At 41.6% G+C, this 15,373-nt stretch overlaps 1 protein-coding gene across 14 annotated transcripts in view; it reads left to right on the top strand.

Annotated features, from left to right (window-relative positions):
* ANK2 (ankyrin 2) overlaps nt 1-15,373 on the top strand; it is a 648,733-nt gene that overhangs the window by 328,540 nt on the left and 304,820 nt on the right. For 4 of the 14 annotated variants that reach the window (XM_075543902.1, XM_075543896.1, XM_075543899.1 and 1 more), the window contains exon 1: nt 9,089-9,345. The exons of 1 other annotated variant lie outside the window; for it this stretch is intronic. In XM_075543902.1, coding sequence (XP_075400017.1) covers nt 9,217-9,345 — 129 coding nt within the window. In that variant the 5' untranslated portion in view covers nt 9,089-9,216. Of the gene's footprint in view, nt 1-8,970; nt 9,346-15,373 lie in introns of those variants that run through there. 9 more of the 14 variants (XM_075543904.1, XM_075543898.1, XM_075543901.1 and 6 more) reach the window with 4 other exon arrangements.

Below are 15,373 nucleotides of genomic sequence, written 5' to 3'. Positions count from 1 at the left end.
TTCTTATACAAATATGCATAATCATGAATTTGTTTCTCTAGTCTACCCGGACTAACACAGAAACCATAGTACTTCTTTTAATTTGTCCCTTTTATGTCACAATGCCTTGTTCATTCTCCCATTATTCATAGTCTTTATAAGTCTATTTTCACTGATCCACCCCCCCACCTCCACCCGCATTGCTGTATTCCTGCTTTTCTGTGGTTTTAAACTGTTCACCATATTCAGAAAATATTTATGCAGATAATTTGAGACCAAGGATGCAGTTACCATCCTTCAGAGAAGATAAGCATCTACATCTGCCAGACTCTGTAGTCACAAATGATTTGAGACCTCCCATGGAGCCCTGTTGGCATAGTAGGTACATGTTGGGTTGAAATCCTCTAGGTCCACAGTTCAAAACCACTAGCAGCTCCAGTGCAAAACAACCGGGCTTTCTAATCTCACCAGGTTATCATCTCAGGAACTCACAGGGACAGTTTTACCCTGCTTTGTAGAGTCACTACAAGTCAGCATCCACCCAATAGCAGTGAGTTTTGGGGGTGACAGCTGAGACTATTTGCTCACATATATTTTACAGCCTCGTCAGAATCCACTCAATGGCAGGACTTTACTTGCCACGTTCAAGACTTGCAATTCCAGGGACTCAAATTTAGGATGTCAGTTTGCTGAGGCAGTGGCTATTTATTAACCTCCACCTAGCCTAAGAGTATTGTTCTTCGAGGTCTCAGATCATCATCCGGGAGTTCTCCCACCTTGGGTAGACTTCGGCCTTTGACTTTTGCTTTTTTGTCGGTGAGGTTTTTAAGCCGAAAGTGCATGTTTACCCAGGGAACTGCCATCAAGAAACAAAAGCAAGTTCCATGCTGGCTCCTCTCCCAGGGCTTCCACTTCCCTTCAGGTTTGCTAGTAATTTCTTATAATCATGTCAGCTATTTGTGCCTTGCCAGAAGGAGCTATTTATATGGTAGCCAGCACTGTTTGGCTCCCAATGTCCTGACTCCGTAAACACATGCTGCACAGATAGGTGTTTGATATTTTGACGATTCATTTGATTTAGAATGTGCCTTACTTATTAAAGCATGGTTTTATAAAAGAGGGTTGCTTTATTATACTGTGGTTTAAATTTAAAGTGCTGGTCATACGTAAAGCCGGCCATACAGGATGATGCCTAGCGATGGGTTTTATTTTGAACGCTAACGAAGCAAGGTTGCAGGAGAAGAAGAATGTTGCATACCTGTTGGTTAAGATGGTTTAGGTCTCCCTCCTTCAACCTGATGTCTGGGATAAAAAAGGATGGATCATGAGAGCCCTCTTTGTATGAATAGGGGTGGGGGGAGGGAGATGGTTAGAAGTCATCATTTTCCAGATGTTTATATCTTCATAGAACATAACTAATTGCCATGGATACGACAGCTGTTTACAACAGGTAATACTAGATGGCAGCACTTGGGTTTTTTGGTAGCAAAAAATTCTGCCTGAGGGCATTGTTACTTCAGTGTTTGTGTTACTGAAACAACATTTTAATATGTCTTTAATATTTATTGTGGTGCCCACTGCAGAGACTCTACCGAACATGTAGAATGTGCAGAATTAGGTGATGGAATTCAATGTGTTTCTGCCAAAATCTTAATAATAGGGACAATGGATTGGAACATGCAGGCATGAAAACTCTATTACTGATTTGATGTGTGATCATCAGCAAATTTGGAAATATTTTGCTTACATTTTCATCATCTTTCCTTGATTAATTTTGGAAAGCCATGAGATATTTTTGCTGATTATTTACTGGCCATCAATAATAAGTTAGAGGGCTGAAATGTATATAGCCCATAAGAAGTATAGCCAAATAATTAAACCCACATTTGCCTTAATTTTTTTGATTTGTATAAAATACAAACTCTTTCGTAAAAACATAGGTGCATCTGCTTAAATTGGGGTCACAGGAGGCATCACCTTGAAAACGATGTTTTCGTAAGGAAAATGTTAGTTTCATTTGATTAATATTTTGCCAATAGTTTAATGAAAATAAATTCATATCAAGCTATTAAAATAGCACTTCTAAGGTACATGCAAATGTATTGATTGTCCTTCCCTTCTCCTTCTCTTTGGCCAATAAAATTGGTTCCTTTGAGGTACTAACTATTAACATGTAATTCCTGGGCAAAAATATCGTTTGTAAAGTAAAAGGATATATTTATTTCTGGATAAAAGGCAGCACATAAATAAGCATATAAAACCATTGTCAAGGAATCTCGACAGCCTAACAGATTTGTGATTGATTTTTCATATTTAAACTGCACAGCACCGCTTTTTTTATTGCCCAGAGTAAAAAGACTAAAAAATATATTACAGCCTCTATGTAAAACTATTAGACACCAACAGGAGAAGTTACACAAGAAAGCTTCACAAAATATGCGGGGAGAAGAATTGCATAATCTTTTCATTTTTCTCCACTGACTTTTAGAATCACCTTCAACAGCGTCTTAAAGAGACAGTGAGTAGGCATTGGAAAGTAGCGCCAAGGTTTGAATCTCTAAAAGACCACGAGTCTATCTTGTCCAAAATCTGCGTGCATTTCAGGATAAAATATCTGAGAATCTCAAAATGAAATAATGTGTATACGAATGGAATAAGCCTGAGAAGATGTTTGAGGATATTTAGAAATCGTTTCCTACTTTCAAACTAGGTGTTGGAAATAGTTTATTTATTTATTTATAAACGTTCTATTAGGGGCTCATACAGGAAGTTTACTATTAAATACCTGGATGTTAGTAAGCTGCAGTAACTGCGTGATATGACTGAAGTTTCTTAGGATAGATGAAAATATTTTATTTCTAATGCCTAGATTCTTACCTCCACTGGGGAAAAACTTTTGTTTTCAGTAGCGATATCTGATGACACGACGTCCCTATAGATAGAAGCTGTACCGTACTGAGATGAAGACCACAAGAACGCTTTTATTTTTTAAAAAGTTTTAAAAGACAAATGTCACGATTAATTTTTATGCACTCCATCCGAGCTTCTGAACAGTAGACCAAAAGGAAGACTTTGGCATTCTTAGGTCTTCTTGATTCATGAATTAATTTATTTCTTCATTTCCCATCAGAGCGGTCTTTGCTGGAGAAGCCGCAGTGAAAGGCTTTTCTGCCAGAAGACTTTTCATCATGAGCAAATCCTGTTTGCGTCACACAAACTCCGATAAGCAGGGACAAAGCTAAGGCATGCTTGTCTGTGGCCACCTGGGCTCAAGCTTGGGGATGATTGGCCGGGTCAGGGATTGAAGAGGTCTGTAAGGGACCCAAGCTGTGTTTAGGAGCCATCTTTCCCTTGGAACTGGAGCTCTTCTCTTAGGCACTCCCTTCCCCAGCCCGGCCCAAATGCACCTTCTTTGCGCTTTTTCCTGCCTTCTTGGCTGCCAGTCAAGCACAGGCCCTTCTAGAGTGAGGTCAGGGTGACAGCAAGAGATTCTTTATGACGGGAGGCTTTGTGAGCCTTTACCTTTGGGACGTAAAAGGAACCTCCGGAGGGCAGCTTTCCACTCCTGCTGTGTGGATCCTGGTGTGGAGCTGGGAATGCTTCCAATCACCAAAGGAGTTAAGAGTTTGTTTCAGAAGCAGGAAGGCTGGGATTTGAGGTCACTTCAGCATCTCAGTTCCACAATATAGAGACCACCTCTCTTACCTTAGAGCTGGTGTTGTAAAACTGGGTGCTACTTCCTCTCCTCAGGCAGAAATAGAAGAACCATACCCTTCGGGCATTTTAGTGTTAGCCCAAACCCCTCCCTGCAGAAACATCGCTATCAGCTGAAAGTAGCAATCTGTTTATTATTAGCAAGCTGGACTTTGATAATTTTGTGTCATCAATTTGGTTTTGGGGGATTCGGCTTCAGGAATAACAAATTATGGCTATCTGCAATGTAGTCCCTCATTCCATGTACTAGCCATTCATCAGCCTCAGGCTACACCCAAAGTTTCAAATTTGGACAAGCGCTGTTGAAATTGAGGGGAATGAACGCCTAACTCAAGTGCGCACATTTTAATTTTCCTCTGTTATTTCCTGACGAGGTGCTGTTTTGACCATCTTGGCAGCGCATCTGCTTTGTTGCCCACTCGAGCGGCAATCTAGGTTGTTTAATTGCACAGTTGCTTCTCCTGGGTCGAGGAGTGGGGTGAGGAGGAGGCTGGAGGTGCATATGGCTGGCTCAGTTGTTTTGAGGGATGGCCTGACTGATGCCCGATGTCTGCAGAGGATACTCTTTGGGTTCTGATCAATGGAATGCTGGACACTGAGGACAGCAAATGGCCATTTTCTCTCCTGTCTTTAAAATGAAGTATGCCCTCTCTGAAGGGCGATCTATCTACGCCGCCGCCGGGCTTCTCCAGTGTAAATGTAAATGACAGCGCATTCCTACCTTTGAAGGCAGACACAAGCCTAGCTCACTGATGGCCATGATGCTTTGTGAAAGGAAACAGCTTTGGCTACAAGTTCAAAATTCAGCCAGTGTTATACTCGGCTGAAGACTTGATGGGAAGACCCCTTTCATGAGGTGCACGCATCTTTTAAATGGCTCTCAGCTCCTGGGACTGGAAGCTGGTGCCCTGTCTGGGCAGAGGTCAGCTGGTGAGTGACCAATTTTTCTCAGCAAATTCACGGTGGCTCCTTGCCTTCTGGTCAAATGGAAATTACAAGAAAGTTTGAGCAATACTAATTTATCAGAAGGGTTGATTTAAGGAAGCATTTTTTTCAATTGCTTGTGATTGAATAAATTAGTTTAATGATTGAATAAGTTAGTTATCATTGCACAGGAATGTCTGATATGCCTAACATTTCAAAATGGGTTGCATATTAGTAACCATCTCATATGAGAGCAATATGTTCCAAATTGAGGGATATATATATATATATATATATATATATATATATATATATATATATATATATATATATATATAATACACTAAAAAGGATGTGTCAGTAGTTTATTTCACTTTAAACAATGTGTGTACTCACTGTCTAAGAGTTGACTGGAGTAGTAGAGTGTGCAATGAGTTTTTTGAATGGCTTCTTTTAAGGTAGAATGTTTGAACAGGCTGGGGAAGGTTGTTTGAAAGAAGCCTTTCATGTAATTAAACAGAGTAACTTTGCTTCGCTGTTACCTTCAAAGATCTGACAAGAAAATATAAGCAAAGAAATGTAATTATTGTTTGAAAAGTTTGCCATTCACAGCACTTGGTGAAGTATTTTTGTCCATCAAATTAAGAATGTTAAGAAACATCTGATTCATTGCCTTTCCTTCATTAGACAGAGAAAGGAGAAGAGTTCACCTACTGCTTTATGATGAATTAGAGGGAGTCTTGGAGACCAAGACTCTATAGATGTGCCTAAGAATTTTTTAAAAATCGGAAATTTAAAAATATGTAATTTTCATGGCTATGTAAGATACTAATAGGAGCCCTGGTGGCATAGTGATTACAAGTTTGATTGCTAATTGCTAGGTCAGCAGTTCAAAACCACCAGCCACCCTATGAAAGAAAAAGGGGCTTTCTACTCTCATAAAGAGTTACAGTCTTGGAAACTCACAGGGCTACTTCTGCCCCAGCCTATACGGTCCCTATGGCTTGGTGGCAATGAGGGTTGGGTGTTTTTTAATAGAAGAAACTATTTTCCTGGCTGAAAATACTTCAATTATACTGACTGTGTCCTACTTTACAAAGGGATCTATTGAGTTTATGAAATAAGTGAATGCTTTTGATAGCGCCTTCTTTTCTAACTGCGCTTGAGATTCTTCACTTTCCTATTGACAGATCTGTGGAAGGGAGAACGCTCTCTGACATATTTAAGCACACTGTAAAGGGAAGTGTAAGAGGTGTTATGCCAGATGATGTCCGGAAGCGTTACCTTCCTTAACAGAAACCACGGTAGCAGACTCAGTCACATTTTGTTGGGATTGCGTATTAGGCTATCCATGAATCAAGGGAGATTTGCTTGGCTGTAAAGTTAGGTTTTTTTAAGAACTTAGATGAGACAAGAATGCCAGATGGTATTAGGAACACCCTGTGTTCCCCTCTTGCTGGTTTGTCTGAACCACCCTCCCTCCTAATGACTGTTTTGACACCAGAAGGGCTAATTCTTTTGAAGCACCTCAGAGGAAAAACTGTTTGAAATATGTTCTCTCAAGTGTCAGGGGATGATTCACCTGGTTAGGGGGATACAGGCTGGTTTCTGAAACCCACACATCATCTTCCCAGGAGGGCTGGATATTTATTTGTGTTTCTTGGTAAATATGTCAATGACTTTTCCCGAGAAAAGAGCTTGGAAGGCTTGGATAATAACCGATTGAATGCTTTATATTTGGAAGATTCATTCTGTGTTGTTCAGAGAGATTCTTTGTATATAAAACACGGACCTTGTGTGTGAAATACTCATCATGTTGATTTCACATTGTTTGAACCATGCATGAGTCCTCCTGTCACCAGGCTAGTACTTGCTTATGCCACAACAATGCCCTGGGGCCCTGGTGGTTACTCTTCGTGATACTAAACGCAAAGGCTCCATTCCCAGAATGCACAGGGCAGTGCTACCCTGGCCTATAGAGGTCTCTTGTGAGTCGGTATCGACTGGATGGACGTGGATTTGGTGTTTGGGTTGGGATCCCACAGGGGGGATGCATTTGCTTATTTGTAAGATATTTAATCTTATTAGATTCATGACTATTACTTAAGCTAAAGTAAAAAACAATTAAAAATTACAGTATCATGAAATGATCGATCTAGGGATTACCCACCCCAAACCATCACCAATACAACAAAAACCCCACTACTGCTGAGTTGATTGTAACTCATAAGGACCCTAGATAGAGTGCCCAAGCATTGTACATCTTTATGGGGACAGACAGCCTCGTCTTTCGCCTGCAGAGCAGCTGTTCATTTTGAAGGGATTTTGAACGGACCCTGTGATTAGCAATCCGATGCTTAGGAGACAGCCCTACCAGGGACCACCATCATAAAATAGATTCGTATCTTCCTTCTTAGAAGAGTTAGAGATGTATCCTCTTCATGAAGTACAAGAAATGAGACTTATTATTGTTGACTTACCTAGGAAGGCACTTTCTAAAGTCTAGAATGCTAAAACATCAATTACCAAGGGGACCTTTTCAAATGATATTTTAATTTTCTACTTAATTAGAGGATATATGTCGAATCAGAACATATTGTTTAACTCTGCTTATACATAGCAAAAATATTTCCTTATACAATGAGACAGGTTTTTTGGATGTATGTTTGGGGGCTGGGTCAGAGAGTGTTTTTCCATAATCTAATGTGTTTACTCCATAACAATTCCAGTGTTAAACTTATTGTCTCCACTTATAAAACCAAAAGCTAAACTCGCTGTCATCAAATCTATTCGGATTCATTTGATATCAGGTTGATTCCGACTCATGGTCACCTTACAGGGCAGAGTAGACCTGCCACTTTGGGTTTCCGAAACCTTAAATCTGTATAAAACTAGACAGCCTCATCTTTCTCCCACAGAGCAGATGGTGGGTTTGAATCATTTACCCTGCAGTTAGTAGTTCAGTTGGTAGCGCAGTAGCTGCTAGGACTCCCATTCTGACTCATCAAAAAATCAAACCAAACTTACTGCCCTCTAGTCTTGCCAACTCATCTGGACCCTATAGGACAGGGGAGAACTGCCTCTGTGGGTTTCCGAGGCTGCAGTTCTTTACAGGAATAGAAAGTCTCCTCGTTCTCTTGCTGAGCATCTGGTGGTTTTGAACTGTTGACCTTTCAGTGAGCATCCAAGCGCATAACCACTACACCACCAGGGCGGTGCTAAATTGAATTTGTGAGACTGTAAATCTTTAGGAAGCAGACAGCCTCTGCTTTCTGCCCGGGAGCTTCACCCTGAGCGCCATTAGGGTTTCTGTTTCGACATGCCTGTGAGTGAAGAAGCTGGGAGTGGTTTTCTTTAGCCTCTCGATAAAAGTGTAGTGAACTCTGGGCAGGTGCAATGCATGAAGCTGGCAGGCGCCGCAGCACTTCATCTTTTCACGTTAGCAGGTGGGATTCCCCCTCCCATTTTCACTGAGTCTGTGCAGCAACACCCAGGAATCTCATTTCTGCTGTACTTCACTCACCCCATTGCTTCTGCAGTCCATTTCGTCTTTAAGGAAAACCTCGGGCATTGCAAGGGAGCACCCCTGGCCCTCTGTGAAAGCGATGGAGAGCGGGTTTTAGGGGTGAGGCTGCTGCCCTTCTGCTGTTCTCTGCCCCCCGCCCCCCCACCTCTTCATCCCAGGACAGCCCCGCCGAGCCTGCATCATTCCGTGTGCTCTCTGACCGCTCCCTGCGGCCCCTGCATCCAGCAGCCCGAGTGCAGCCTCGCCCAGGCGGGCGGTGATAGCGAGGACCAGGCGCGGCACGCCCCAGCCTTGCTCCGCACGGTCACGGGCAGGTGAACTCCGTCCGCGCCGCCTCCCGCAAGCCGGCAGCGCTGCTTCTGGGCTTTAAGGGAACCTTGAGGAAGGGCCGGGCTGGGTGATTCAAAGACTTCGGGAATCCGTGTCGTGCGCGACAGCAGGGCCGCCTTAGCAACGGCCGCGGCGGCGGCGGCAGCCCAGAGTCGCTGAGCGAGACTGCACCATTTTCTTCTCGCCCTGCAGAGGTGTGGTTGGAGCGGCACCCACCCCACCCCCACCCCACCCCCTGGCGCTCCTCAGAGGTGGCGTCTCCCTGGCTCCAGTCAGAAGACACAGACGGTCTGGAGGAGTCCCCAGAGACCGTTCCAATTGGTGATGTTTGCCTAAGGACGGTTCCTTCCTCACCACCCTCCCCACCCCCCAACTAGTAGGATGCGTTTCTGCACTTGCCGCCACCCAATTGCTGAAGAGCTGGAAGGCTAGTGCTCTGCCTCCCCTGGGACCGTTTCCCAGTGTGCGTGCACACCTTCGCCCGTATGTGGGCAGGTGTGTCCCGGTGGTGGGGCTCGCCTTGGGACCTTGGTACGCTGCGGTGAATGATGGGCGCTGCAGAGGCTGGAGCAAGATTATGACCTAGCTGGGGGCGGAGTGGATTATTTTGAGAGACTTCTTTCTGGCTGCCAGCCACCCGCTCGGTGGGGGAAATCACCTCTCTGGATAGCTCTCCAATCACCTGGATTGCTGGAGAGGGGACATTGATCCTCAGCTGCTGCTGCTGCGGATTCCCCTGCAAAATGGCTCACGCCGCCGCTTCTATTAAAAAAGTTCGAGAGGCAGAATTGGATGAAAAGGAGAAAAATCTGGAAAGAGAGAGAAAAAAACAACGGAAAATCCCCAGGGAACGTATGGAACGGAAAAGAAAGGTACGGAGGAACATCCTTTTAACCCTTTCCCCGGTCTCTCCACCTGGAACCGTTGCCAGGAAGGGGCAGCCTCAGTTACAGGCAACTTCATCCTCCCGTCCCTCCATCCTCCCCCTGCACCATTTCCAAGCTCCGTTGCAGCCTCTAGCTCAGAGCCGTGTTTGTATTTGCTGCATTGGGAGGAGATGCCTGAGCAGGGTACATGTCTTTGCCTGAGAAAGCCCCTCCCAAATTAATTGCCTCCACTTCATTTTGTCTTTATTTTCCTTCCTGTTCTATCTTCAGTCTCAGCCAGGTGCCTCTTTCCTCCCAGTGACTCTGAGCACCTGTCACAGCAGAAGGTCAGGGCTGGTTTAGTGCCCAAAGGCCCAGGCATTCCCCTTCTTGTTCCTCACCCCGCCACTCGGTCTTCAGCTCGAGCCCTCTCACGGACTGAACATGTTTGATGCAGATCACTAGTTCTGGGTAAACCTCAGGTTTCATCTACTGGTTCTCCTCCTGAAGGTTTTCCCTGCCCGATCCTGTCCTGCCGATCTTGGTGCATTGAGCAGTGTGGCTGCATTTTTGTTTGTCATGAAATGTTCTTACTGTGTTTGGTTTCGATCATAAATCCTCTGATCTTCTCTTCTGACCATGTCAATGAAGGGGGAAGACCAAGGTAAACAAAGGAAGCGAAGCAGGATCTGTTTTACAGGCATCTATAGGTTGTTGCTGGGTCTCGTCCTTAAAAATGTTCCCATTAAAAGAGGAATAAGCTTATGATTCCATGGAGCTGACAGGCTCCTTTACCATGGGTCTGACTCTGTGTGGAGAGCAGGGCAACAGCGCTAATGAACAAAGTAGGTCGCTGAATAATTTCAGACGATGAGAAATGGCATATTACCTTGGTCGAGCATCCATGCAGGGATGTGTCCGCAGGCAGTGGTTAAACAGAGCTCTGGGATCAGGGACACCTTCAGGATCCATATGCCCAGTGATCCTTATGCTCCAGGGGCTTCTCCCTTCCGTAAGAGCTCTGTCTGGTCCCCTCTCCATTTGGGAGTGTGACTTTCGAAGACCCACACCGATGGGTGGTTACTGCATCGGGAGCCATCACATTTGAATCTGACTGTTTATTTCCCCACTAGTTAGATCAGACGATTTCCTAGGGGACACCAATAAGATAAGCAGAATACTATCATTTTACCTTGTGAGGAAAATTTGAACATGGTCTGCACAACCCTTTAAAGGCCTCCACATTGAAAAGATGCATTAGTTCTTTTAAAAATAACCTGGAAAGTATTAGTGGCCATAGTTTGTGGAGGATGCCTTGCTAACTTGACAGCCACTGCAGTGAACTGTCTAATCCTTCAAATGGAGTCTCACTGCATAAAGCAATTACCTGATTGTATCTTTTTTATTTGGTATCTTTTGTTCCCCAAAGTGTATTATTTCTTGGCCAGGAGTGCTTGTTCAGCATCCAGTTGTGACCTAGCAACTTTGCTTAGCTAGGACACTATACACACACACGGGGGAGGGAAGATCTCTTGGCCTCACTCAGTGCTGCTGTATGTAGTTTTTCTAGGTAGTATGGAAAGGGGAAAACTACACAGCTAAAGTGGAACCCTACAATGGTCTGCAGAGCTAAGCTGCTTGGGTGCTGCAGTACTCTAGCTTGAACACAGCACTCTGGGCACAGCCATAGGTTAGTAGTGTGGCCATGTGTCAAGTCTCCACATGCAGACAATATCATGAATCTATAACCAGAAGAAACGGAGAGTGCAAGCCTAGACACTACTGGTCCTTGTTTCCCCCTCCCTTCTTCTATGTGCATCTCTTAGTCTCGCTCCCTTGTCTAATGCAGATGCTGGTGATATTACATGGATATTTATATTTATACAACACAATGCTTGCTAGATGAGTAGGTATGGCTTTTAACAGTATAAGCTTCATTTCTAGATCAATGCCCCCATTCCCAAAGGAAGCAAGTTTTCAAGTTTGATTTGAAAAGAAAGGAAAAAATGACCTAATTTTTACCCCGTCAGGTGTACAGAATGATAGTTCATAAAGAAATGAAAAAGAGTGGGCACCCAGAAGTGACATTTTGGGACACCATCTCTGGACCTAATTTTTAGACTATTGTCCCTTTTTATTTGTTGATGTTATTTTACAACCATAAGGGAATAAATGAGTTAGAAAGATGATTGAGCATTTGGTTTCATATCCACTTGTAAAGCGGGGGTGGGGGATAGTGCTCACAAATGAACCTGTTTAATGGCAGAAAGCGAACGACACCCGCCCTAATACTAACTTATGCCAATTTTTTAGTTTGGCATACACACAAAAAAGACTTTGAAAAACGTTCTTTAATGGAGCAAAAATATTGAATTCCGAATAATTCAAGTAAGCGACCTCATGTTTGGACTTGATTTTAATATTTTAATAAGATTGCTATTAATTACAAGGATAGTGGTATTATTAACCATTTAAAATCTACTTTACTTACTTGTAAATTTGAACTATGTTGCCTGCTTGGCTCAGGTCCCTCTACCAAGTTGTCTATTTTTTAAGATGTATTTATATGCCATGGTTCAAGTTTCAACCTCATTAAAATGCACACTTTATTTTTTTAATAACATGTTCAGAATTTTGAGCTACTCACTACCAGGGAAGCTGTTGGAAACCACCAGGTTCTGCTCAGGAGAGAAAAGGAAGCTTTCTACTGTGGGAGAGAGTTACTCTCTTGGAAACCCACAGGGGCAGCTCTACTCTGAAATTGACTCCAGGGCAGGAAATTTGCTTTTTTCTTTTCTTTTTAAATACTTCAGATAAGGAGCACCGGTGGAATATTTGGTTACACATTGGGCTGCTAGCTACAAGATCAGCAGTTCAAAACCACTAGCTGCTCTGTGGGAGGAAGATGAAACGTTCGTATTCCCATAAAGAATTACAGTCCCAGAAACCCACAGGGGCAGTTTCTATCTTAAATGGTCCCTATGAGTCAGAATTGTAGTTACTCATTGAACTGCTAACCTCAAGGTCAGTGGTTTGAAACCACAAGCTTCTCCTCTGGAGAAAGGTCCGGCTGCATATTCCCATAGGCATTTACACTCTCAGACACCCTATATTGGGTTGCTATGAGAGAATCAATTTGATGTCAGTGGGTTGGAGTTTGTTTTGTTTTGTTTGCGGATGTATAAAGTGTCTACTTATCTGTATCATACTGTTGTAGAGCCTGAATCAGTCTAAGTTTCAATTAAACTGACCAAAGTTAAGATGGATGGAAACAAACTCATTTAGCATTTGTTTGCTTAAAAAAATACACTGGTATCCTGGCCTCTTTAAGGTCAGAGGATAATACTGTTATGATTCAGCATTTAACTTCTTAAATCATTGCTTTTCCTACGTGGATTTCTCATCCCCACGTGCTATAATTTACACATCGCTGGCTTGAGAATGAAGCTGCAGGCATCGCTCAGTGATATACCAGAGCTCTCCTAAATCTGTGTGAGCCTCAGCTCTGGACATGGTCTCAGCATAGCATTTCTCCCACACCACATTCTGCTTTGCAATTGTATTCTTTTTATTTGGAAAAATAAATCATTTTTAGAGGAGTTAAACATATCCATCCTTGTAAGTGAAGCATAGCTTCAAAGGACCTTCATTTAAACTTATGACTATTATTAATTTTCATATAAGTAAATAAGCTTTCCACTTCACATGGACAAACCAGTCTCCAAACCTTCCCAAGACTACAGCCAGCATCCAATGGAATCATAAGACAGCGACGCTCGTTTTTTTGACTAGTTTTTATTGCCCTAATATTGTAGAAACGCTTTAAAAAATAAATTATTTTTCTTTATAGTATTAAAATATCTGCATCGATATTTTCCCTTGGAAATATTTATGATAATATTTGTGAACAACATAACTTTTAAAACGCATTATATAATTTAATGCCAATAACAGTATTCCTGTACATAAGGTCTGATTCTCTCTATTCCACAAATAAGGAAACTTGGATTCAGCAAGTTAAGGAACTTGATTAATCATGACTTACTTGCTACATAGTAATGCATAAGTGACAGAGTTAGAAATTGAATCCAGGTCTCTCTGACTCCAAAGTTCATCTGTAAAAATGAATTCTTGGTCTTATAATTATGTTGGCTTAAAAAATAAATAAATAATTTAATTTGCCAATAGCTCAATATATTCACCTCCAAACAAGAACTTCCCATAGCTGAAACATAAGTACTGTGAGAGTGAATTAAAAGAAATATTTAAGGGAAACTATGTAAATGTCAAGGTTGCAGGGGATAGTTCATGCATTTCACTTTTCTTCAATCAACTACCAGACATCAACATTTGCTTCATTAACAATTTCCAAATATGTCTGCATTTTATATTTATGAAATTGATCCATAAAGATGATTTTTCTCATGGACCTATGTAGAAAATGGCCTATTTTCTTGCCAAATGTTTTCATTAAGTTTCCAGACGGCAATTCTGATGAGTTCTTTTTATTTGTGTTTTATGCATATTATTACTACCTTTGGAAGAAACAAGATTAACTGTTTCTGGAAAGCCTTTGAAAGATTCCGCCTCTCCCACTCCTCCCCCTCCCCCCATCATACTATCTTCATTTGGTTATTTAACTAATGACAAGTAGAATACTTATTTAATACATAAAAAAGGAATTCTTACTACCTTTAAGTGTACATGGAAATATAAAAAATTTTAAAAGTAACGGATTTTTAAAAATTGAAGAGAATTCTATTTGCAAGTGAGGAAATGAATTATTCTGTAGCCTGGATTGTGTCATAGGACTGCGTTGTAAATAAAATGTAAGGGTCTGTAACATCTCCTTTCCACGTTAGCCTTCAGAGGAGGCTGATAATGGAGACCGAGAGATGACTGGCCAATCCTTTAGCCTGTCCTTAGGATTTATGCTCGGACACAGCAGCTTGATTCCAAGGAGAAGCTCCATCCTTGGAGCAGTAGTGTTTAGTCCAGAACCACAGATTCACAAAGGTTTCTGGATAGGAAATGAAACACAATGTGATTCAAAATGAAAATCACAACATAGTGAGCTGGCACTATATAATAGACAAGGGTACTTCAGAAAGTTCATGGAAAAATTAAACGAAAAGGTAGAGGCATGTCGATATGAACTTTTTGAAATCCCCTTTTTATACATTCTAGAACTCTCCAAACATGGAGAATTCCAATCAAAAACCATTATCATCTGCATTGTTTTTAGTATATAAATTGTGTTTACAGAACTTCTCATAACTCCCTTTACATGTCATTTTGTCCAGATTTGGCATTAGAAAGAAATAAATTAGTGATATCTGAGTTGTATCTGGATAGATGCTTTTCCTATGTCCTAATGCTCAATTTAGTGAAAATGAGAAACATTTGTTGGTTTGCTTTCTTATCTGACTCTGAGTAACATCTGAATAAATGTTAGATATTTATAGAATTGCAAGCCTTAAAAAATTGCAAGCCTTAGTAGAATTATATATATATTTTAAACCCCATGTTCTTCTTTAATCATCCTATACCTGAGTCTGGGCAGAATGATTGCCTTTATATACGTAATTTAGACTATTAATGATACTCTTCAGCTAGTACTGTAAACTCAGGTTTTTATTAGTGTTTAATTATAAAGGACTGCTTTCCATGGTTGAGTGGGTGACTAACTAGCTGTTCAGAATTACAGCTGTTAGATTTGTATTGTGGCAAAAATAGTCCCAATTATATGACCCAAGATAGTTTTTCGGAAGATGGTTGAAAGAGAAAGAAAAATCTCAATTTCACAAATGTTACTGAAGGAATGAGTTTAGTTTCATTTCTGACTATAAAATCTCTCTATGTTACCCAATGCAATATTTTTGCTGTAACAAACTAAGTTCAGATAAGTATTTTAATCTTTAAAAGACTGGAACTAAGTTATTGGTGACCTCTATTATAAAACTTTTAATTTCACCAGTCACTGTATTCATCACTTTTAAAGCACATTTTGAATTCATAGAGAACACCGAGTAAT

This window comes from Tenrec ecaudatus, chromosome 3 (genome assembly GCF_050624435.1).
Source record: "Tenrec ecaudatus isolate mTenEca1 chromosome 3, mTenEca1.hap1, whole genome shotgun sequence".
Classification (NCBI taxonomy): Eukaryota; Metazoa; Chordata; class Mammalia; order Afrosoricida; family Tenrecidae; genus Tenrec; species Tenrec ecaudatus.
This window is presented reverse-complemented; position numbering and strand designations above follow the sequence as displayed.